General features: G+C 51.5%; 1 protein-coding gene across 1 annotated transcript in view; it reads left to right on the top strand.

Annotated features, from left to right (window-relative positions):
• The window catches only part of CAPN13 (calpain 13), a 53,427-nt gene extending 30,927 nt beyond the window's left edge, over positions 1–22,500 (top strand). Inside the window, 10 exon segments of the mRNA XM_067703861.1 lie at positions 3,308–3,382; positions 4,405–4,565; positions 6,874–7,016; positions 10,679–10,690; positions 12,950–13,038; positions 15,949–16,006; positions 17,617–17,685; positions 19,673–19,748; positions 21,298–21,426; positions 22,385–22,500. Of these exon segments, the coding sequence (XP_067559962.1) occupies positions 3,308–3,382; positions 4,405–4,565; positions 6,874–7,016; positions 10,679–10,690; positions 12,950–13,038; positions 15,949–16,006; positions 17,617–17,685; positions 19,673–19,748; positions 21,298–21,426; positions 22,385–22,500 (928 nt within the window).
• The last annotated feature ends 2,081 nt before the right edge of the window (positions 22,501–24,581 follow it).

Raw genomic sequence — 24,581 nt, forward strand, 5'->3', positions numbered from 1 at the left:
AGTTGCTCGCTGACCCAGCTGACCTATGGGGCCCCTGCTGTGTGGTCTGTAGTTCCCGGAGAGCTGGGCTGGTGTTTCCCAGCTGCCAGGAGGACGGATCCCTGGTCCCCACCCCTTTGCTGACTAAGAACGAGATGACAGGCCTGAGAGGGATGGCAGGCCAGCCACAGGGGACTGGCTCCTCTCAGCGGCCAGCAAGGCCCAGCCTGCCCGCAGGTCTCTGAGGGCCTGTGTTAGAGCCACGGGAAGAGTCGAGACACGTTGGCCAGCCGTGGCAGCTTAGCACGAGGGAGAACATGATCTGAAAGGAAATACATTGCGTTCAAGCAGGTGAAAATCAATACACGGGGAAGTGTGTTCTGGAGGCAAATGCAGAGTTCTCCCGTCCCTGCCTGAGCCTGAGCCTGAGGCCCCGGTGCCCGGTGCCCGCCAGCCGAGGCGCCTGCACAGGTGGGGCTGGAGGGTAGGAATGTGACCTCCCTCAGATGCCCCCTGGAGAACAGGGCAGCTGAATCCCCTCCTCCCACACAGAAGGGGAATGAAATTGCAAAACCACGAACCGCTGGACAATATTTTTACTCCCTGCCGCACTCCCTCCTTTTATGTTGCCTCTGTCCTTTCTTCCTCCCTGGGGATATCCATGGCCCTTTCCAGCCCTTCCCAACCATCACCCCAAGCTGCCCAATATGGCGCGGGGTGGGATCCGATTAGCCTGAATCCCTGACTCGGGGTTGGCTGTTGCAGTAGGAGTGGAGGAAGGGCAGATGTCAGAGGCACAGTCCCCTTGAGTAGGAGAGGCAAGAAATTCACGTGAGCTGACGTTCTGCCCACGTCCCCCGGGCTAAAGATCAAATGACCAGTGAAGGCAATAAGGGACCCCAGAGGTCAGGGAAGAGAAGCTTCCCATGGGCGGGCCTGTTCAGGGAAAGCTTCTTGAATGGGGTTGAGCTGGAGTTCAACCAAAAAAAAGTATGACTCACTTTGGAAGCCGTCCCTAGGTAGGCGGGAAGTGTCGGCTGCTGCGCTGAGCCAGGAACGTCTGTAGTGTGTTCAGGGCCAAGAAGCTGGCCTGAGGCAGAGGAACCTAGGGGAGACGTGTCGGGGGCTGGAACCAGAGAGCCTGGTGCCAGCTGAGAGGTTTGAATTTGTACCTACAGGCATGGGGGTTCACAAAGGCCTTTGAGCAGGGAGGAGAGGTGTGCAGAGCAGGGACGGGGGATGGACCCTGCCACACCTACTCTGGAAGATCACGTACCCTGGCTGAGGGCTGAGGTTCCCCTTCCCCACGGGCTGGAAGGAAGCGATATGGCCGCATCATCGCTGTCTCCGTGCACTGGTCGATTTCTTCCCTACGTTTTTTAAAATTATTTATTTATTTATTTTTGGCTGCGTTGGGTCTTCGTTGCTGCGCGCGGGCTTTCTCTAGTTGCGGCGAGCGGGGGCTCCTCTTCATTGCGGTGCGCGGGCTTCTCACTGCGGTGGCTTCTCTTGTGGAGCGTGGGCTCTAGGCACGGGGGCTTCAGCAGTTGTGGCTCACAGGCTCTAGAGCGCAGGCTCAGTAGTTGTGGTACATGGGCTTCATTGCTCCACGGCATGTGGGATCTTCCCGGACCAGGGCTCGAACTGTTTCCCCTGCACTGGCAGGAGGATTCTTAACCACTGCGCCACCAGGGAAGCCCCTTCCCTACGTTTTAAGGAGTGGAGACGGATGGGGAGGGCGGGTGGTCTAATCTCAACCATAATGGAAATTTCAATCACACACACTTAAAGACAAACTTGCATGAATCGATAGTGTATTGATTTACACTATGTTTATTTTCCCTTACACACTGCAGAAAATGTAATTATCACTTAATTATAAAATTACCATTTTACAATAACACATTTGACTGGCTCGGCCTGCAGCCAGAAGCCTGAGTGGTCCCTGCGTTGCTCTCCCGGCACAGAGGTGACCCAGGCGCTCCATGCAAGTCAGTCCCAGAGAAGGGTCTCATTACACTTTTGTGCCTTGGGGGCCGTCGCCTATGGGTGTGCCTCCACTTTCAGGAGTGGGCTGGGAAGTGACAGATGCTCCCTTCTGCCTGTGAGGCCTCCCTCCTTCACCGCAGGCTCTAGGACTAGCTTCTGGAGCACGTTATCCCAATGAAGTAGACAGCTTTAATTATTAATTAATTAAGCCAGCAAAAACTTATGGCATCCTACTATGTGCCAAGGCATTGTGTTAAAGCCCTATGACGGATAATATAATGGTGAGCAAGGTCACTGATCTCATGACACTTGGAGTCTAATGGGGGACAGCAAGAAATAAACAAGCACTAGTAACACAGGGTGCTAAGTGCTGAGATGGGAGTGGTACAGTGTGCCGTGCGGGCTCCAAGGAAGGGCACCCCAGGGGGGACAGGGAATGTTTCCCAGCAGAAGTGCCTTTTAGGAGGAAAGATGAGTAAAAGTTATTGGGTTATAGGACTGAAAGGAGGAAGTGTATTCCAGGCAGAGGGAGCATCATGGTGAAGGCCAAGGCGGGTCTGGGTTGGGTGCTGCCACTGCCACCAGACAGACAGGTATTTCTAAGGAAATGAAGACGTTCATTATTGCTGGAGTGTACAGTTCAAGGGCGGGGGGACAGGGAGCTGCTCGGGTAAACCTGGAGAGGTAGGCAGAGGCCAAGTTCTCTTTCAGAGTTTGAAGTTCATCCTGAGAGTAAAAGGGCAGCACTGATGTGTTTGAAGCAGGGAAATGCCCTAACCAGACTTCTGTTTTAGAAAGATTGTTTTGATTGGAGGTGTAGAGTATGAACAGGAAAGCGGGCCGGACTGAGTTCCGGGAGACTCGTGAGCAGTCCAAGAGGGAGATGAGGGTTCTTGAACTTGAAAACAGCAATAAGGATGGAAATAATTCGATGGCTTTGAGAGGGGTTTAGGAGGTAGAATCAATAAATCATTAATATTTGGTGATGGCTTGGACGTGGAGGGTATGAGAGAGAATAACCCTTCATGTTCTCACTTGGGCAATAGAAGGAGGCAGAGGATGAGTACATTTTGGGATACCTTGATGTCAAGGTCACGGTGGGGCTCTGGTGGAGACAAGGAATGGACCATAGCATGTATTCATCTGAAGCTCAGGAAAGAGGATGGGGCTGGGGGACAGCTTGGAAGCCATCAGCATAGAATCACCAGGTAGAGCGACACAGTCCACTCACACCCAGAAACTATTGGAGGCCTGTGCAAAGGGCCCCTGTCGGGCCATGTGTGGTTGAGATGAAACATCCTAGGAAGTCTCATCCTATGGTCTGTCTCTCCATGCCCAGGTCTCTGGAGTGGCAGGAAACCCACGACCGACGGAAAAGCCAGTTGTATGAAAATAAGGATGATGGCGAGTTTTGGTACTTACACTTTTTTCAAAATTAGATTTTAAATCTTTAACTATTGCCCAAACCCTCAATCCCCACCCTTTTCCCTAAACTTTTGTGAGAATAAAGATTCGCTTTTCAGAGATCTAGGTAGAAGGAGGCTATTTTCTCCACCAAGACACCAAAGTTTTGAAAAGGAAATTGTGTGTTCTCTCTTTGCATGAAAGGTATTTCCTCTCTGAAATGTTAGAACTCGCAGGAAATGTTAATGGTAGAAGGGAATATTGGCACCAAAGCTTTGAAACCACCAGTTTCCTGGAAACCAGGATGCATGGTTATCATGCCTGTAACTTCTTTTGCCATCTTCTTTGGAGCCCTGGAGTGCCACAGTCTTTCCTGGCATGAATCGCAAGAGAGGAACATGGGGGTTAATCTCCCAGCCCTGACTCTAGTCAGGTGTCATCACCCAGCAGCTATGTAGGACTAGATGTTTTACAACACATCCCCAGCCCTATGCTCACATCTTAAAGAATAAGATGGACATTTCTCTGAAGGGTTGTCTGGTTTATTCAATGACATACTTAAATAAAATTTAGCATGTGTGAAAAAGAGACTGGGTCTAAGTAATTAAGAATCAGAGGGACAAATATAAATTAGGAGGAAGAATATTTCCAGTATCGCAACTTTAATCACAGGTATGATTTTAGGTGTTGAATCCATTGTATTCTGATAAGACCCCATCCGTGCATTTGGCAAAGGGCCCTAGGGAAAGGTGATTTTCTTAGCAGTGTGTAGGACCCAGGACAGAAAGAGACTGGCAGTCGTCTTGCTGGCCGTGAGAGGGACCTAAAGAACTCATAATTTGACTCTGTCCTTGTCCTTCCAACCACTGGAGACATCAGAAGTGTATCTGACCACGAAGGAACCAAAATGGGGCTCTGGCCTTTGGGTAGGACGGTGGTAAATCAACGGATACTATAGTTGACAGGCAGAGGTACAGTGAAGTTATGGGACAAACCCGTAGTCATTAAGTGATGTGTCTCTCTTTATAACAGGATGTCATGTCAAGATTTCCGAGATAACTTCTTCTGCCCATTTATATGTAAGCAAGTTCCAATCAGCCTGGACCATGGAAACGCACTCCATGAAAGATGGTCCCAACTGATGTTTAAGAACCACTTAATTCCAGGAAATGCGGAAGGTGGTTATGACCTTGGTAATTGTTCTGCCAGAGGGGAAGCTGCTAACCTTTGCCCTATCCCAGCTTCAGCTCTCAGTGGCCCTCGATTCTAGACCATCAGCCTGAAGAAGAGGACTTTGTCAGCCTAAAGGGACAGCTGTACTTCTCCAGGGGAAATGATTGCTGGTGGGGGTGGGCCGGAGAATCTCCAGTGTGAATCCCCTGCTCTCTTGCTTTCCCACTGTCCTTCTACTAAGCTCCATCCACCTCCCAAGAGTAGAACGGGCCCACTGCTCTTCAGTAATTATCCAGGGGCTTCCCTGGTGGCGCAGTGGTTGAGAGTCCGCCTGCCGTTGCAGGGGACGCGGGTTCGTGCCCCGGTCCGGGAAGATCCCACATGCCGCGGAGCAGCTGGGCCCGTGAGCCATGGCCGCTGAGCCTGCGCGTCCAGAGCCTGTGCTCCGCAACGGGAGAGGCCACAACAGTGAGAGGCCCACTACCGCAAAAAAAAAAAAAAAAAAGTTATCCAGGACATTGGGGGAGCTATGAAATGAACACTGGGCAAAAGTCAGGGCCTGGGTTAAACCATTGTTTTTGCCACATTTTGGCTTTGTGACTCTGGTCTCTCTGTCCTCAGTCTCCCCAGCTGTACATAGTGGAATTTAGTCATCTCCATCTTCCCCTTTAAGCCACAGAGCACCATCCGGGCATCAGGGAGCATATTCCTGCCCATGTTGGTTGATGTATCCTGCAGCACCATACTGAGATCCCAGAGGTAGGCACCTCAGAACCTGTCTTTGGGCTCCCGGGAGATGAATCTCATTGATGTGATTTTAAGAAAGTGAGTGACATACTCTCACTGCACCTCTGGCTCCCCGTCTGTGACATGGTTGAGTGAAATATCACCCTCTGAAGATGAACCTGAGTGTGCTCACACATCCTGCATAGGAAAAGCTATACAAACAACATAGTTGTGCGTATGTGTTTGTGTGTGTGGGTGTGTTTGCACCTCGACACGTGCATTCCCTCACCTTGGCACCAGCCTGTCGAGAATGGTATATGCTTGAATGACCCCACACCTGCAGGCTCTTCACTCTGCTGGTCAGAGAACCTAGTCACCAGGAGACCATGGACAGATTCTAAGAAACCACCGAGTCGCTCGGGCAGCAAGTTTACTGTTTCATCTTCCTGAGCTGCACCTGTCTGACTGTGGGCCAGCACCCCCAGATATTAGTGCAGATCGATGAACTGACCAAAATTATACATTGTGCCATCTGTAGTAATTCCTTACAAGGGAGAGAGGGAAGGGAGGCAGCCGGCGAGCACCTGCTCTGTGCTGCTAAGTGCACTTGAGTGTGTCATCGTTTGATCCTCACAAAAAGCCGATGACTGAGATGGTCTCTATGTCTCCCTATTCCCCTTTCAGAGCTTCCCAATCGTAGCCCAACCTTCTGATGTCTATTAATTCATTTCTAGCTTGCCTCATCTTCATTTATTTTTCATACATTATCTCATGCATTTGGTTGTGTTGTTTTGGTTTGGTTTTTTTGGCTGTGTCAGGTGTTTCGTTGTAGCACGCAGGCCCTTTGTTGCAGTGTGCAGGCTCCTCTCTAGCTGTGGTGCACAGTCTCAGTAGTTGTGGCATGCAGGCTTTCTAGTTGTGGTGTGTGGGCTCGGTAGTTGTGGCACGCGGGCTCAGTAGTTGGGGCACGTGGGCTTAGCAGTTATGGCTCGCAGGCTTAGTTGCCCGGCGACATGTGGGATCTTAGTTCCCCGACCAGGGATTGAACTCGCCTCCCCTGCGTTGGAAGGCGGATTTTTAACCACTGGACCACCAGGGAAGTCCCGATCTCTCATGCATTTGAATCTAATGGTTTTCACGTTAGTTGTCTCCCTCTGGCTTTGGTGAGGACTCTTGGGTAGCAGAGTTCTGTGAATTGCCATCTCTCTGCCTCTCTTCCTCTGTCTCCATTGATGCTTGAGGGACTGACACCATTTCATGGCTCCATGGTTGTCACCAGTGCATACTTGAGGCCTCTGGAATTCCACTTATTATTATAAAAATAGCCCTCAACTTTACAGTGTAAGAAACATTTTCACCAAGTAGGAACTATACTTTCCCTCCTTATTTTTAAGAGGAGGAGACTGAGGCTCACAAAATAAAGAAGCTTGTGTCACAACTAGTAACTGTGGGGAATGGGACCCAGGCCTTGGTCTATTAGCCCAAATCCAGAGATTCCCTCACAACCATCACAACACTGAACTGGCTCTCTGAAGTGGTCACGGTCCCATCCTGGAATGCCAGAGACGAGCTGAAGTCCACTCACTGCCCTTTTTCATGCAGGACCCCAGAGGGACATGCAGTACATCTTCTCTGTGCCAGAAAGCATGGAAAACAACAATGTCATCGTGTCCTTCAATTCTGTCATGCCACAAAATTTAAAGGCAACAGACAGGACATTTCCACTGAAGTCCGAGGTGTTCAAGGTAAGGCAGCAGGCTTCCGGGCTTTGCCCTTTGAGGACATTTCTGTACACCTTGGAGAAAGCAACCAGCTAGGCTGGGAGATTTCACCCAGCTGCAGACTCAGAACTAAAACCCAAAGCGTGATAGAGTTCAGTTGGTGCAACTCTGTAAATCTGCAGGAGAACCTGAGACAAAGGAGGTTACAGTGGGCACAGCTCCTGCCCTTGCCACTTGTCAGCACTTCCTGCTGCAGGCTCTGATGCTTGTTCCTTAAAAAGTAGTCTGGTCCGAGACCAGCTGTTGCAACAGTGCAGATTCCTGGGGTCGCCCCCAAACATTCTGAGTCCCGATCTCCATGGACACGGAGCCTGAAAATCTGTATTGTAATGAGCTCCCCAGGGACTGCTTATACACAGAAATGTCTGAGAATCATTGGCTAAACTCTGGGAGGAGTTTAAGGGAAAAAACAATCCTGGGTATACAGCCGGGAGGTACGTTTTTCTCTTATGCTTACACCAAAATCGGTCAAAGCTCCACGGTTGGCTTACGAGCATCTGCTTGGTCACTCATCCAAGGCCAGGTCTTCCTCTCCACCTAGCCTCCCCTCCCTCTGATGGCTCTTCAGCCAGCCCTTCAGCTCCTAAGGGGCCATCCCGCCGCACAACCCCCAACACACACTAACTGTGAGTAGGTGATCAGGGAATTCCTTTTTTTTTTTTTCTTTTTTAATACCATGCAAAAGAAAGGAGTTACAAAAGAAAATCTGATACCTGTGCTCCCTCCTCCTTTCCCAAATAGTTTAATGCATCCCACAGATAAAGTGCAGGGTTCTCAAATCATACACCCCACAGCCTCTCTGCACGAACATGGATAACTAAGATCGTGCAACCATCAAATGCTGGGATCCCCTGTCCCCATATTACAGGTGAAGAAACTGAGGCCCAGTGACGTGAAGTGACACAGAGTTAATGGCAGAGCTGGGGACCGGGTGCCAGATGTCCCTCGAGCCTTCAGTCAAACACACCCATCACTTGTGTGGCTGGAGCTCTGACAGCATCTCTACGAAGGATCCCAGGAATGTTCACTGAGACTAAGGCAACATTCACAAGTAGGGCCTTAGCCCCATCATGGACAGGCAGGGCTCCTGGGTCCTGAAACAGTCCTGTGCGCTGGCTGTGGTTCACTCTAATACGAAGGCCTCACTGATAGAGAACTTCAGAGTTCCAAACATGTTCACATTCACTGTCTCAAAAACCCCAGTACTCCTGCTTTTATAGATGTGGAAACCAAAAGTCAGCGTGAATGACCTGCCCAAGGTGCAGCTGGGTGGTGACAGGGGAGTGCCCGATACCAGAACCTGTGGTCCCAGGACGAGGGCTCTCAGCAGGACATAGGCACTTGCCTTTCTGGTGGTGCTCACAGCTCAAACAAAAATATGTTTCTGGCTCTAGAAGGAGGAGAGCCCTTTGGGTCCTGCTCTCTCTGAGCACATTTCCACATCCTAGTTGCATGAAATCAATGGAAAAGAAATTGATGGGGTTTAGCACCATACTTTCGAGGTTCTGCAAACCAGCTGAGACTATCAACATCTCCTAAGGATGCAGTAGTGGACAGTTGTCATTTTCATCACCACTAGGCACATGAACACCCTTTCCATGTGGGGGGGAACCTTGGTGAAAGGCAAGGCCTGTCTCCCACTGCAGCAGTCAAAGAGGCCAAATATTCCCTCTCCCCAGCCGTTGGATGCAAAGGGTAGACTTGTGGCCCAGGCTTGTCCAATTGGATGTTCTTGGCTACTCTAGGCCTTGAGTCTTGAGGAAGTAACTAAAGGAGCTAGGACCAGCTGAGGGATTCGTTGCAGCAGATCTTTGATGCAGCAATGCAGGCAGGTCCTGTGATGGTGTCCAGCTGTGTAGCCACCTCTTCTCATTCCTGCCCACCTTCCGAGTTGCATTCTCTCAATTTCCCATTGACTCTGATTTATCTTTCCCATAAATGACCTCCTGTTCACCCCACCCTCGATTGGTTTCCATTGTTTTCTGCCAAGGATCCCAACGGATTCAGGTACCTTCTAAGAGGATCCTCATCCTCAGAGTCCCCTAATCTCACCTCTGAGAAGAACAAAATGAGAGGAGTTGGGAAGGGCTAGGAAGGGACTGAGACATCTGGTCTACCAGCAGGGATTGAACAATTCAAGTCCTGAACCAGACAGGACTCCTAAGAATATCTCAGCCAGCTCTTCCCTTTCCTAATGAGAGACAGAAGTCCAGAGAGGGTATGAGGTCTGCCCCCCATGCACAAAAACTGGGGGTGCTGTTCATATTTTCATCTGATTCTCGTGCCCCAGAGCCGAGCAACACGGCAGCCTTGTGTTCTCAGCTGCCCATTTTGCTGAAGGGGCGTGCAGACCTGGGACCTCCTTAGGCTCCCTGGAGATCCCTCTGGATCTTGCAGGATCCTGATCGAGTTAAACACCAAAGAACAGTCCAGACCTTGACAACTCAAGAGGCACTTGGGTTCCTTTGACGGTTCTGCTGAGAAACAGGCTATGTTTGTGCCAACAGCTAGTCTGTCTGAGACTCCAGGGCTCTACTGGTGTTCGTGGGTACAGCGCTGCCCACATGACAGCTGCATACATTTCTGCAACCTTGGCATGGGCCTGTGGCTCTCCAACTGCTATGGGAGCACTGCTCTGCCTTGCATCAAACCAAACACAGGTGGTGTACAAATAGGCAGGGAGAAGACAGGACAGAGAAAAAGAGCAAGGATGGATAAGCTCCATCCTCCCCCAGGCTGGAACTTTCCACCTCCCTTCCAGCTCATTCCTGATCTCCAGATAAGTCTGCCCAGGTAAATCAAATGGCCTGTACGCCTAAGCGGAGCCCAGGATCAGCAGTAGGATAGAACTGAAACCCATGCCAACTGTGGAAGACAGTGCATGGAGGTGGTGGGTATTAATTACAAAGGAAGCAACACAGCTTGCTCTATTCTCACCTCTGCTACTGAGACTGCAAATCCTCAGTTTCGGAGCCTAGCATATGCTTAGGATTTCTGTGACAACTCAACACATTACATGCAAATACTTTGCAAACCATGAAGTGGCTTAAAAATGGGACTGCATCTTCAGTGCCTCCTTATGCAACATGAACAGACTGAAACAGAGATATTTCCACATTCAGACCCACACATACATCCCTACAAACACTGAGGTACAGCGATTGGGAGGAGGGGAATGCTAGAACAAATTCCCACCATGCTTTACAGTGGTCTGATGGAATAACAGTTTCCTTCTCCTTGGAGCTCCAACTCTGGGGAATTTACATTTGATCCAGGTTCTGTCTTACCTCCAGTTCCCATCACTGTCTCTTTTCCTTCCAATTTTATCATCACTGCTGTGAAGAGTAACCAAGCTGAGATGAGAAAGGGAGAGTCTCCTTTTCTCAGACACCTTCCTCCCACTTCAATTTCCTTTCCCCTTCATGCTCCCTATAGCAGTTGGGTTTCCTTTGTCACAGCTCTGCACAGAGAATGAGTGATGGTCCCTGTTCACTCCCAGGTGTTCCAGGGAACAGGCTGAAAGTGCAACAAAAAGGAACGCAGGGCCCCGAGCCAGCCTTCTCAGATCTGCTCGCCTTTGGGTTTTAGTTTGGGTTCCTGAACCTGCCTTTCTTCTCTTCCCTCAGATCGACTATCAGGTATGGCCACCGCCCCTGCTGCCGTCTGTCCATATTGTTATGCCTCTTCCAACACCCTTGACCTCAACGTGTCTCTTGCTGTTCTGTGGCTGCCAATTCAGCCTTGCTATGTCCTGTAATAGATACAAGCTTAGAACTTCCAAACAGGTCAACAACGCAGGGAATATTTCAGCTGTCCTTGTCTAAAGCTGGATCCCTTAAGCTGTTCTCTGGTTTGACGTTGCAGAGGGAATGCAACCATGAAACCATCCTCAAGCATTTGGCCCAATAGATAAGATTGACGCTGCCCGTTCCTTTTAAGATGAGAGACAGGGCTCATGGGTCCCTGGTGGGGCCGGGAGTAGATCTTTAGCCTCCTGTATTCTTTGTCAGCCTCCAAACCCACCACAACCAGGATGCATGCAATGCAAATGCAAGTTCAAGGCACATCCTCCAACTCTTCTTACAGCCACATCACCGCCACCACCCTCCCGACCATCCACTACCACCTGCCCCTCCCCACCCCCGGCCAGTAAATATTCTGGCTTGGCGTGGGTGAAAGGTGACCAAAATATGGGTAAGGATGGAGAAGGAAAGATGGAGTTTGGGAAACCTAACCTCACAGGCACTCAAACCCCTTTAGACGTGAACTCTGTGATGGCGGCTGTTGCCCAAGGGGATGTACATGTGCCAGGACGAGGATGGAAGGGAAGAGGGAGGGAGCAGGATGTAGCCACAGCCAACGGGTGGCGACTGCAGCCTGCTGGCAGGTCCAGGGAAGCTCCTCCGGCCCTTCCAGACGTCCCCCAACAGGGAGACAGAGGCTGGGACAGGTGGTCCTTGAGCAGGGGATACACAGAACCCTGGGCAGAAAGCAGACAGCAAGGAGGTCTGCCTGTCACAGCGGCGGCCCAGCCACAGAGCTGGGTTTAGGAACCAACTCTGGTTCTCAGCACAACAGTCATGGAATGAGAACTTCTGGAAGGGCTTCAAGGGAAGCAGTCAGGTGCAAGGAACGAGTCAGGGTTCTAGTTCCCAGACGTGGAGAACGAGGTGAGGACTTGATTGAATAAAAGGTATGAGCCGCATCCCTAGAAATAGAGGGTCAGGTCTTGTGATTGTAGGAGGCTCAAAGCCCACACCCGTCTGTACACAGTGCCTCCCCACGTGCACACGTGTGCATGCACACACACACACACACACACACACACACACACACACACACACACACACACACACACACACAGAGAACAGTGCTGACTCTGGAGAAGAACTGATCTCATCGTTTCTTTTGCTAGAAAGGCCCACGCAAGTCAGGCTCCAGAGACACTGGGGCTGCTGATAATGTCAGCAGCATCCGTTTGCAGACTCTGCCCAGCGCCCCGATGCACACAGCAACGGTAGCCCCAGCTGCAGCCCAGCCTGGTTCCCACCCCTTGGAAAGACCCTTTCCCCGTCTCCTCGTTTCCCCCCGAGGCAGAGCTCACAAGCAGTCATTTCATGCTGCGTGACCGTTCTAAATGGAATCCCCATCTCAGTTGTGTTGGGGAAAATGTATTTAGTAAGGGGTTTTTATCGTGTAATATGTATGTGACGTCCAGTAATAGGAACTGCATGATATTTATTGTTTTATCTCCAAGAAAATATTGAAATAAAAGGAGAATGATGAGGGCCTATTATTCTCCAGTGAGAAGGCATTTCAGGGCTTTACTGGAAGGAAGGAATGGAGGGAGCGAAAGGACTCCAGCCCCTCAGTGCTGCAGGGGTCCAAGGAGTGCTTTGCAAAAGGGTCCAGAGAGAAAGGACTCCAAATTCCAATACTGAATTATGTTTTGAGTTACTGAATTAATTCAGTATTGGAACAGTCTCACTAGTTTTCATGATTTGTCTTTGTATATAAGCAGGGAGATAAACCCAGAAGCCCAGGATGCTGTAAGATTTAATGAGGTAAAACCATGTATCATATTCCCCTCATTTGTTGTAGTGTTAGCATCTATATTAAATAACAGTCTGAACCCTTGCATTTCGAGACTTCGGGTAAGCAGTGTCTCCCTTTTCAGGGCCTGTAGTGCTGTTTTGATGGATGGAGAGGGGTCTGGGAGGTAGGGGTCTCTCCTGGTAGCTGTGGCCCATGCACAGAGGGGGTTTCTCACCATCATCGCGTCTCTTCCAGTTTCAGCATTTCCGAGAGAGATTGCCGTCCACCTTTTTTTCCAAATTCAGAACTGCTGAGAAGGGCATCGTTTCTGAAACCACATGCAACCTTACAGAGTGTTTCAGCCTGAGCCCTATGTGGTGGTCGCCTCCACAGGCAGAGAAGCAGTTGAGTTCTTGCTCTGAATCTTCCTAAAGATGCCAGACAGTGACAGGTACAGAACTTCTGGGATTCTAAACGTTTTATTCTACTTAATTTTATAAAAACACATTGCACCATTCTGTGCGGCAACGCACTCTGTTAGCAGGGGACACAGCACGGCCCCCCGCCCTCAAGAAGCTCAGCACAAAGTGGAGGCGACAGAGTCTGTGAACCAATACGTAGACCACAAACAGGATGGGGCCATTGCCTGATGGAAGTGCAGGGTCGCGTGGGAGGACAGAGTGGAGGGATTCCCTTCTGGCAAGAGGGACAGAGGAAGGCTTCTTGGGGGACATGGAATGTGAGCTAGTCCTTGATGGAAAACCTAACAGTGTTTCCCAGGGGAAGGCAGTGCAGGTGGAGGAAAGAGACATGAGCAGAAGCAGGGAAGTGGGTAAGCATGGGGCTCGTTGAAGAATGAGCGATGTTGTCCATACACACAGGAAGGTGGTACGTGGCATGCATGGCAATTGTCTGAAATGTGGACAGAATGTGGGGCACATCAGGGAGACACTGAGTGATAGAGTCTGATGGTGGAGGGTCTTCACTGCAGTGAAGACCCTGCTGGGCACCTCATGCCTCTTGGCCCCGAGGCAGACATCACTACAATCATGGCAGTCTTTACCGTTGAGCATGGACGAGGCCTTCTCAGTCCAGAATGCCAGATGGTCACTGTGCCACCATTCAGAGTTGGAACCTAAGACAAATCTTATTTGCCATCCTGGCAGTGGGGGTTACGATACACATATATCTGGTTGTGAAAGGAACAGTTTACAAAATCATTTGAAGACTGGGGAGGGCCACCCGAAAGACTGGACATGAGGTCAAGATGCTCGTCGTCTGCTGACTGCCATGGCTGCCCACTTCACAGCTTGCTGTGCTGAGGGCTCTCCACGTGTGTCCTTGGCTTAGATGCCCAATGCCTGCAGGGGTGCCTGCCACATGTAAGCGTGAGCCTCCTTTGAATGGTGAGCTGGTCATCCTTGTCACACTGTCCCCCTGATTTTCTAGGACCTGGACGAGAATCCCAACCTCAGACCACTGCAGGTAAGCGTGCGACAAGGCTTGGTTGGCAGACTTCACTGGGTCACGTCCCCTCCCCAAGAGCTTCTATCTCCTTCCTTCTTGCGTCACCACTGACCAGTGAAAGCACAGATACCACAATGGGCTGGTGATGGCTCAAAGGGGCAGGGATGAGGTGAGAAGACCAGGCCTTGAAGGCCAGGCTGGACCCAACCATCTTCCTTCCACAAATTTCCATTTTCCCATTCCCCAAAAAGGTTTGATCCAATTGCTGGATGAAGAAGCCTCTGTCTCAGATCCAGGTGGAAGGTTTTGGGGCCCTCACCTCCTTCCCCAGAAATCTGATGTTGGCTGTTCTTCCTTAGATCCAGGCAAGTCGTCCAGAAATGGCTCCCAACGAAGCATTTTCTACAGATACGCTCAGCAGGTACAGTACTTAGCGTGACGGCGAGGGGCCCTACGTAGGACAGGTGATGGAGGAGCCGGAGGGAAGGAAACCTCTCCCAGGTCCTTATCAGGATAGAGGAGGAAGATGACTTGACGGGTGGTCGTGTCAGCCTCTCTCCCTGGATGTCCAGAACTGATCTGGAGAGACGGGGCGCCCCACCTGGGTGACATCTGGGGTGAAGTGTAGTTTGGAAAGGAAGGGCCTGATCATAGGGGAGTGAGCTTTTAAAATCTTTAAACAAGCAATGGGCAATACCCCTTGAAATCTTTCCTCCTCCCGTTCTGCCACCTCCCACCAACGCTGGCATCCTTCTCAGGAGCTGGCCAGCTTCAGAAAGCACCAACAGCCTTCTTCCCGCCAAGCCACCTACGTGCGCAGGGGATTTTCTTAATGGTTTAATAAGCCGTTATAAAGAACTCCTTGACTTGTCAGGAAAAACCCAGCTGCCAGGGCCTCTGCACGATGGGCCTTTTACCATTAGTCGTCATGTCGGTGTGGGAAGCGGAAAGTCATATAGATGATCGAGTGTACCATGCCGACCTCGGGCAGACAGGGGCCGAGGACAGGAAGATGCCAGACATTCAGAAGGCTAACAGGGCATTGGTAACCAGGAGGCAGCCAAAGGGAAGTTATTCAGGTAGCCTGGGCCCAGAGATATAAATAAGGAGAGATGAAGAATGTGGCTGGCATGAGGGTACGTGTAATAGGGAACAGCTCAGTATGAACCTCCTTGAAATCAACACTAGCCCAGGATTCAGGCCCACATCTGGGCTGACTCAGAAAGCACTTCACTTGATGCAAAACGGGATCTACTATGGTGAATGTCCCCAGTCTGTGAGCTTCTGAAGGCAGGGATGACAATGTATGCATTCCTTGTCCCCAATAACTATCATTGTCCTTGGCACAGAGAAGGTGTTCAATCAATCTGCACTGAATTAAGACAGATTCACTTCCCCAGAGCAGATGCTCTAGCTAAGGTTACTTCCCGTAGGTGATCAGCAGGACCCGGTTAGGATACGTGAGACCAAGCTTCCTTCAGGGGCAGGTGGCAAAGTCCTCAACGTGGTCCATGAACCTGCACCTCTGAAATAAAAAATATAATTTGTCATATGATAAATGGTACAGATTCCCTAATCAGGACTTTTCCAGACAACAACCAAATGTCTTCTCATAGAGGGTAACTGGCAGCCCACATGAGGCCTTCGTAGGAATTAGAATAGAAGAGAGATGGAGCTTTGCGCCAAGGTGCGTGGCTTGAGAGTAGAACCCAGACTGGACTCCAACTTCGTTTCTCCCCTTGGTGGAGACCCTCCGAACCCAGGTTCAGAGCCTTCTCAACCAGGAATTCCTAGAAGGTAAGGAAGGACCTCCTGGCCCCAACCCCATCCCCATGGCCACGCCAGTCCTATGCCCCCTCCCTGACGTTTCAGTCCTTCCTGTTCTCCTCCTCAGGACCTCAGCGGACACATCCTCTTTGCATGAGTGCCGGAGCACTGTGGCTCTGACGGATGTATCCTTTGCAGTCATCCCCCTCCCGCAGCTCTAAGAGCCTGTCTGCTCCTTGGGCTTCCCCAGGGGTCTATTTAGGACACTGGGGAACACTTTTCTCACCCTCATTATTTTCCTTCTTGGTTCTGAGGGCTCACCAAAGAGCCTGGGCTCCTGGGAATTCTGCACCAACTTGCCCTCCAGAACCGCCACAGCAACAATAACAAAACTTACCACCTATCAGGCGTCTGCTGCATGCCAAGAACTGTACTGATATATATCATTTTCCTCATAATTCTTGCAATAACCCCTGTGATATAAGAAGTATTGTCCCATGATCCAATGGAAGAAACAAGGGTTCAGCCCAGATCCCACAGCTAGTCAGAATTTGTGTCTGGATTTGAAGTTGGAGTTTTCAGCCTCCAAAGTCTATGTTCTAACATTATCCTTCACTGCCTCCTTGTAGCACCAGTGGGAACTATCTTCCTTACACCCCTCTCCTTACCACTGCAGGAGTCCTCACTATTTAAATTCCTTGCTCAGCAAGCCCCCAGTTCAATAAAGATAACAGCCACCAGCCTTGCAGAAAACTCTTCGGTCTGCGCGGCACTTACACCCCATTATTACTATCGTGCTGCACTTGCAGATGAGACTGGGCTGGGACAGTGCAGTGACCTGCCCACGTTCCGTGGCCGCAGGTGGCGGGGCTGGGACCCAACCCCGGGTCTCCTGCCTCCCGTCCTGACTTCCGCTCTCCCCTGAGCCGTTTCTCCCCTGCCGCCCCACCTCCCCTCTGGCTCCCCTCTGGGCGTATCCCCCAGCCGCTGCCTTGCAGCTCCTCCCTCGGGTGTGCACGGTCTCCCTGGGGTGACACGGGTCCCCCGGCTCTTTCACTCTTAACAAGACTCGACTGGGGATGTGAAGCCAGCCATTGTCAGACAAGAGGCCTTCCTGATGAAATCATCAGTCAGGCCCTGTCTCTGCTGGCTGCGGCTTGGAATCACCCAGAGACACTGCTCATCCCTGCGGATGAGTCCAATGGCCCTCGGCAGCCCCACATCCTGGGGCAGGCAACCCTAGGGGAGGTCATGTCTGCAGGACCCCTGCAAAGCAGACAGGTCTTTTCTACCCTTCCTGTTGCTCACCCACCAGCTCCCCTCCAGTTTCTCAGAGATCCATTCTTTTCATTAGTTTTCATTAAACCCATCGTATGGAGTGACCAGGGCTGACTTGAATACACAGAACGCGGTCCATCCACTGGCGCACACTTGGCGGGTGCACTCACCTCTCATGCTGCCTCCGGAGTTGCAAGGCGCTCTCCTCCCCCCAGCTGCTCCCCACTCCCCCCTGCCAGGGCCCCCACCCCAACTGGTGAAGGCTGTGTTTGGGGCTCGCTCTCTTCCCCTGGGCGCACGTGATGTTGGCTCTCCTTTCTCAGGGCCGCCTTCTCCTTCCAATTGATTGTTTTCCCTGTGAAATAAATCTAAGCCAGGTCCCTTTCAGATACAGCAAGAGCCAGCTGGTGTAGGGCCACATCCAGGTGACGCTGGACTGACTGTGTTACTAGCTGGTGGGTGGGGCTGCTCTCTGCTCACTGCACGAAGGACTGCTTGACTCTTAACTCCCCACCAGCTGAAGGTGAACGGGCGGCTTGACCAAGAGGAGTTTTCAAGGCTGTGGAGCCGTCTTGTTCACTGCCAGGTACCTGCGTGTTCCCTTTTGACTAGCACTCTTATTCTGTCTGGTTTAGCATATGTTTACAGGGTAGCCCGATCCTACACCAGGGTTGAGGGCTATGAAAGGAGAGGAGACTCACCCCCACCCTCAAGGAGGGCCCCTGTTTTGCTTGGGGATCTGTACATGCACCACTAGAAGGTACGAGGCAATGCCCAGTCAGGTGGCAGGCTGAGGACCGCTCTAGGAGGCTGGAGGAGAAACGGGTCACAGTGACTGTAGCTAAAACTGCCAGCTAGCACTGCTCTCCTCATTGCTCCCCGGGCCCAGTGCAGCATCCCCTAGGCCACCAGTTCCCCTCATCCCCTTCCCCTCCGTCTGCCAGGACATACATCAGAATCACAGTGTGGTCTGTGGCCTCAGTGTGGCCTCACCGTTGTTCTCAGGACAAAGTTGAAACTCCTCAGCTGTACATAGGATCCTCTGAGTTGGGACCCACTTTGGGGTCCAGGAGAAGCCCTTTCCCTCATCCCACTGGCTCCATCGGACCCCAGCTCTGAGACTCCTTGTCCTCCCGTCCCTGCACTCAGAGCCTGCCTGATGCCCACCCAGCCTGCGGGTCCACCCCAAAACCCCTTCCCTGAGGGGCCTCCCCTGGGGGCCTTGCCCGCCCCCCTAAGACCCAGCGAGTCCCCCTTCAGCTCCTAACACTTGAACCCACAACAATAAAATAAAAACCCTTTCAATTTACATATTATTTATTTATATCACCTAATCCCTGATTGGGGTCATTTGGTTTCTCACCCGGCACTGCAACGGCCAACAGTCCTCCCATTAGATTGCAGGGTCCTCCCGGGCAGGGATCCCTCATATTCGTCCTTTTCCCCAGGGCCTTCCACGGTGTCCAGCACACAGAAGGCACTCAAGAGTGCTGAACAAATGACCGAACGAACGCGTGACTGAATGAATGAGTCCGTACCTAATTGAGAACAGGCTAAGCCTCTGAACTCACAAAAGCCAGCTAAGGCCAGAGAAGAGTTGTCAAGCCGCTCCTTCCCAGTAACCGGCTCCCGCGATCTGCCTCAGCTGCACACCTGCTTGGGGGTATTTTGCTTTAAAGCAGCTCCTGGGCAGCAGCTAAGCATAGGCCAACGTTAGGAGTCCCGGCTTCAGTCCTGCGGCGCCTGCCTGCTCCATTCAAGGCAAGTTACTCACCCACCTGTGTCCTCACCTGGGAAGCAGGAGGAGCCTGAGGGTTCGAGTGAGAATTAGGGGGAGGGAGAAAAGTCTCGGGCAAACGGAGAGCCGCCCTGTACAAAATCGGGGCGTTCGGGTGACTCCACACCACGGCCCTGCCTGGTCCCCGGCGCAGTTCTCACGTACCTTCAGTGCTGCCTACATAGCACTCGCTATCGTGCAAGGCGCGCTCCTAAACGCTTTATAAAGATGTGCTCGTTTCCTCCTTGCAACGAACCTGTGAGGTAGGTACTGTAATGGGCCCTGTGCTACAGAGGGGGAAACTGAGGCCTAGAAAGGTTAGGTCACTTGACCCAGGTTACACAGCTGGTAATAGTCAAGCTGGGATTTATACTCAGCGATTTGGTTGTAACGTCTGTGCTATTAACCCCACCCTAGGCAACCTCTAGAGAGCTCTCTACCTCCCTGGAAAGCAGGAAGCCTCCCGGGCGGCAGGAGCCCAGTCTAGGGGGTGAGGAAGAGGAAGGAGAGCAGGTCGGGGGAGCGGGGGGAAAGGTGCGGGCCTGGGAGAGGGACCCGCCGCCCCGCAGTTGACGGCCAGGCAGTCAGCTTTATCAAGCAGAGCCCATTCCCCAACCCCGGCCTCAGCTATGCACCCTGCCGACCTCTGAGCTGGGCCCACTCGTGTTTTAGTGAAGCAGCCTCCAGGGCTGGGAACGAGATTTATCGGGACCTCCCTCTACCCAGGTACCCAGGACATCCTCTCCCAGGTGGACACTGGGCTCACACGGGCTTCTTGCTTTTTCTCCCGTATCAGAGTGTTTCCCAAAACTCCCGGAAGAACTCTGGAGTTTTCCCAAGCTCGGATTTGTGGAAGGCCATAAAGGACACAGGTAAAGCCGGCGACCCTTTGAGCCGTGATGACTGGTGTGTGTGTGTGTGTGTGTGTGTGTGTGTGTTGCCCTCGCCCCCAGCATGCTGTAAAAAAGGCTGGTAGGTGCCGGGCATGGCGGGGAGAGAGCAGAGCACGGTGTTTGTGCTCTCCCCTGCTTAACACTGGGTCTGTGAGCCTCCTGCCTCCAGACGAAGACTCCACCCTCCCCCACCTGAGTTCTCGCCTGCCAGTTAATTCTCCTAATTGCCTTCTCTGCCCAGCACAGCTCTAATTGTGTAGAAATGACCCCGCATGGTTGGTCCCCTACCAGAAATCTAGCTTGCCTTGAAGATGCTTCCATCTCGGCCTCCGGGCCATCAGGGTTAAATACCCACAGGTGGGCTGATGCTCTCTTTACAGAGGGTCTGGGGCGAAGTGAAATCAAGTGGCCTCTGTCTGCTTCAAGGAGGCAAGAGCTTTCAGTCCTGGGAGAATGATAATAACAGCGCAGGGCGCAGATGCTTCATATTTCAGCAACAACGTCACCTCATTTGACTGTCTCAACAGCTCTGGAACTTGGGAAGGACAGGAATCGTTATCCTCACTGTACCCATGGGGGAAATGGCTCACAAAAAGGTGAAGTCAGGAAACTGCCACCTTCCTGAATACAATGTAAAATCAGGCTCCAGCAGGTCCCCTGCTGGAAGGGCAGCCTCCACAGGTCTCCCTCCCAGGGGCTCTCAGCCTGTTGAGCGGGTAGAAACCTGAGCTGCTGCCCGCACCCGGCTTCAGCCTCTATCCTCGCCTTACTTTTCACAGCCGAGGGCTGTGGTTCTCACACTTGAGCCCGAGTCAGGACCCCTGGGGGCTTGTGACAGTGCAGATAGGTGAGCCTCACCACCTGCCCAGTTTCTGCTTCAGGAGGACTGGGGTGGGGCTCAAGAACTTGTACTTCTGACAAGTTCCCTAGTGAAGCCAAAGCTTCTGGTCTGGGGAATCACACTCTGAGAACCACTGAATGGCCAGTGAAAGACGAAACCTTTAAAGGAGAACCTCGCTCATGACTCTAGAATAATAAAAGGGAGAAAGAGAATAGTTGGAATTCGGCTGAAAAGCTGGCAGGGGCCAGTCCGGTAACTGAAAGGGGCAACAGAGCTGATGTGATTTGAGGGGGCAGTTTGAGAACATGCTAGCTGCGGAGGCGTGCCCTATCTAAAGGCATTCAGATCCACATTTTATGAGCTCTGCAGGAGAAGCCGAATATGTCTGTGGCTGTATGGGGCCCACAGGCCACCGGGCTTGTCCCCTTGACGGATGGTTTGGTTTACAGTGTTCTGATGGCTCACTGGGGTGCACAGGCCCCCCTGATTTTCAGTCTGCCGTAGTTGGTTCTGTGGTCAGTGTCCCCCTGGAGCTCACAGCTAGACGTGCACGATCACAGGACTTGAAGAGGGCGAGGCAGCTCTCTCCCGTCCACCTGAGGCCACCACCTGAGCTCTCCGCTCTGAGGACAGGACCACCCCAACTCCCGACCTCCTCCCCGCTCACTGGCTCCCCCTGTGTCCCAGACTTCCTTGCAGGGATCCCCGTCACCAATGAGCGGCTGGATCTCATGAGACTCCGCTATAGCGACAGCACAGGCAGGGTCAGCTTCCCCAGCCTGGTCTGCGTCCTGATGCGGCTTGAAGCCATGACAAGTGTCATCCCGGGGCCATCCTGGAGACCTTCACAAAGGACACAGGAGGGGACCAGGAATGCGCTCCAGCCCCGGGCCTGGGCTCGTCCCAAGGGACAGAGCCAACGTTAGCCTGTGTGATGGTGTAGTTGCCTGGAGTCCGCAACCTCCCTTCTGCACCCTTTTCTCCCCAGGACATTCCCCCACCCCAGATCGCTCGTTTCCTCATCACCCTACTAGCACGTCTCTCAGGAACCAGGTTAAATCGCTGCGGCCCCTCTCCAGATTGTGTTTATGGATTAAACCTACTCTTTAGTCATGCAACGAAGGGTTTGATCCCTGCTGAAGGATTGCACACACAGCGAGTAGGTGGGAGCAGTAGATCCCCCCCACCGAGGCCTCAGAAATCCAGCTATGTAGGCCAGAGGTTTTGACACTTTTTAGCAGCACACCCCTTTGTTTTAAATGACATTTCACGTGAAACCCCAAGCCACAATACAGCTCTAAATGGAGCTGTTGTGGTTGAGGTCGAAGTGGGAACTGTCCTACGCTCACATCCTTGCACCGCCCCTGCCATGTGGCACTAACCCCACAGCTCTGAGGCAGGCGATTAACAAGGTGGAGAGAGCAGAACGCTGGGAGGGTAAAGGAGAAGCCAGAGGCGCAGTCTTGCTCCAGAGAATTCGCAGCTGGACAAGGGAGGTGCCCCGAGATACCTGCTAAAACAAGCCCCGCATCCCCACAGCCAGGTGTGGAGAGTACAAAGTGTAAGGAAGCTGCAGGGGGCAGGGCGTGTGGGGCAGAGCAGTCAGGGGGCTGTTCTGAGGGCTGAGCCTGAGCCACGGGTGTCGAGTTTGGCTGGAAAGAGAAATGGAGGGGAGGCCGAGCACACTCCAGGGCTTCGCACAGAATCACCACGTTGGCTTTCATCGCACGTGGGCCCAGGCCTGTCCTGATTCTTCTCCTCCTCTTTACCCTAGAAGCGTTCCAGAACCTCTCCAAGGACGGAAAAGGACTCTACCTGACAGAAATGGAGGTGAGGTACCTTCCCGTCCCAGAGACAGGGCACAACCCCAGGCCGCCTCCCCTCACCTGATTCCAGGCCTGAGGTTATTGAACAGTCTGTCAGAGGCCAGCCAAGCTCCCGGCCCCCCGCCTCCAATTACGGCCTTTATATATTGCTGGCTGCCAAGCCTGCTTTAGGATCCTGGCAGACAGATTTTATTTTTTCCAATCGCTTAATAAAGCAGAGGATTGTGTGGGAGTCATAAATCCAGGAGGGAACTAAGGAACACCTGTGGAGCTCACTGGTTTTTTTAATTTATTTATTTTATTTATTTATTTTTGGCTGCGTTGGGTCTTCGTTGCGGTGCGTCGGCTTCTCATTGCGGTGGCTTCTCTTGCTGCAGAGCACGGACTGTAGGCGTGCAGGCTCAGTAGTTGTGGCTTGCGGGTTCTAGAGCGCAGGCTCAGTGGTTGTGGCGCACGGGCTTAGTTGCTCCGCAGCATGTGGGATCTTCCTGGATCAGGGCTTGAACCCGTGTCCCCTGCATTGGCAGGTGGATTCCTAACCACTGTGCCACCAGGGAAGCCCCATGAGCTCACTGTACATTAAAACTACTCCCAGTGAGTTTTTGAAAGAGCCTCCTGACCCAGCCAGCTGGTTGACCTCAGCTGTCCCTCTCAGCGCCCGGCTATTCAGGGAGCAGCGGAAGATATGCTGTAATAGAGGGCCGAGACCTCCTGCTTGGGTTGGAATTAGCTGGAAAAGGTTGATGAGACTAGACTGAGATCTTTCAAGGGAAGAGAGTACCATTTGCCCTGCTCTGTGTTAAGCTGACTAGTTTAAAGTTGTGTTGTAACAAGGATGCTTATTTCTCACTGGATGAACCTGGTGATGTACAACTGAAGCCAGGAGGAGAGCAGACCCCAGAGCCCAGATAAGACGACATAGCTTTAGAATCATTTCCTCCCAGGGGCACAATGCATCTTCCCCTCCAGGAACTGCACACGAGACTCTCTCCCTGGGGGCAGCCTCCCCAGGGATTACAGAGCCCTTCTCTGTGTGAGCCAAGGCTCAGCTGCTTGGCCCATGGGTTTCAAGGCCAATGCTGCAGATGTCATCCAAGTCACGTAGAACAGGGGGCATCCGTGAAAGAGTGTGGCCTGGAGGTTATGAGGGAGGGATTTAGAATTCTTTTTAAAATTTCTTTTTATTGAGATATAATTGATATTTAACACTGTGTTCATTTTAGGCGTACAACGTAATGCTCTGATGTATGTATGTATTGTGAAACGATTACCATGATAAGTGTGGTTATCACCTCACATAGTTACAATTTTTTTTCTTGTGATGAGAACTTTTACAATCTACTCTCTTAGCATCTTTCAAATCGACAACACAGTATAGTCCCCATGCTGTATGTTAACCGCCCCAAAACCTCTGTATCTTATAACTGAAGGTTTGCACCTTTGGACCACCTTCACCCATTTTGACCAACCCCCTTACCTCCCACCAGTGGCAACCACTTTGTTCTCTGTATCTATGAATTCAGTTGTGGTTTTTTATTAGATTCCACATGTAAGTGAAATCGTACAGTATTTGTCTCTATCTCTGACTTATTTCACTTAGCATAATACCCTCAGGGTTCATCCATGTTGTCACTAATGGCAGGATTTTCTTCTTTTTTATGGCTGAATAATATTCTGTTGTATGTATATATGTATACCACATTTTCTTTATCCATTCGTCTATTGACGGACATGTATCAGTAGGTTGTTTCTATGTCTTGGCTACTGTAAAGAATGCGGCAATGAACAGGAAGGTGTCTATCTTTCCAAGTTAGTGTTTTTATTTTCTTTGGATAAATACCCAGAAGTAGAATTGTTGGATCATATGATAGTTCTATATTATTAATTTTTTTTCAATTAAGTGACCATTTATTGAATAACACCTATATGAGAGGCACTGTGCTGGGCTCCAGGGATACTGAAATTCGCGTGGTTTCTGCCCTCAGTTCCTCTCTGTCTAGTGGGAGAGATAGTTCTGTAATAGGAAACTACACTCTAATATACAAGATGCAACGAAAGAGGCTTGAGTGCTCTATGGACACTAAGGGGTGTTCGGATGAGTTCAGCTTTGGATATGGCGATGTGCTTGTGGGACACCCATATGGA

This window comes from Pseudorca crassidens, chromosome 14, assembly GCF_039906515.1.
Source record: "Pseudorca crassidens isolate mPseCra1 chromosome 14, mPseCra1.hap1, whole genome shotgun sequence".
NCBI classification, from domain to species: Eukaryota; Metazoa; Chordata; class Mammalia; order Artiodactyla; family Delphinidae; genus Pseudorca; species Pseudorca crassidens.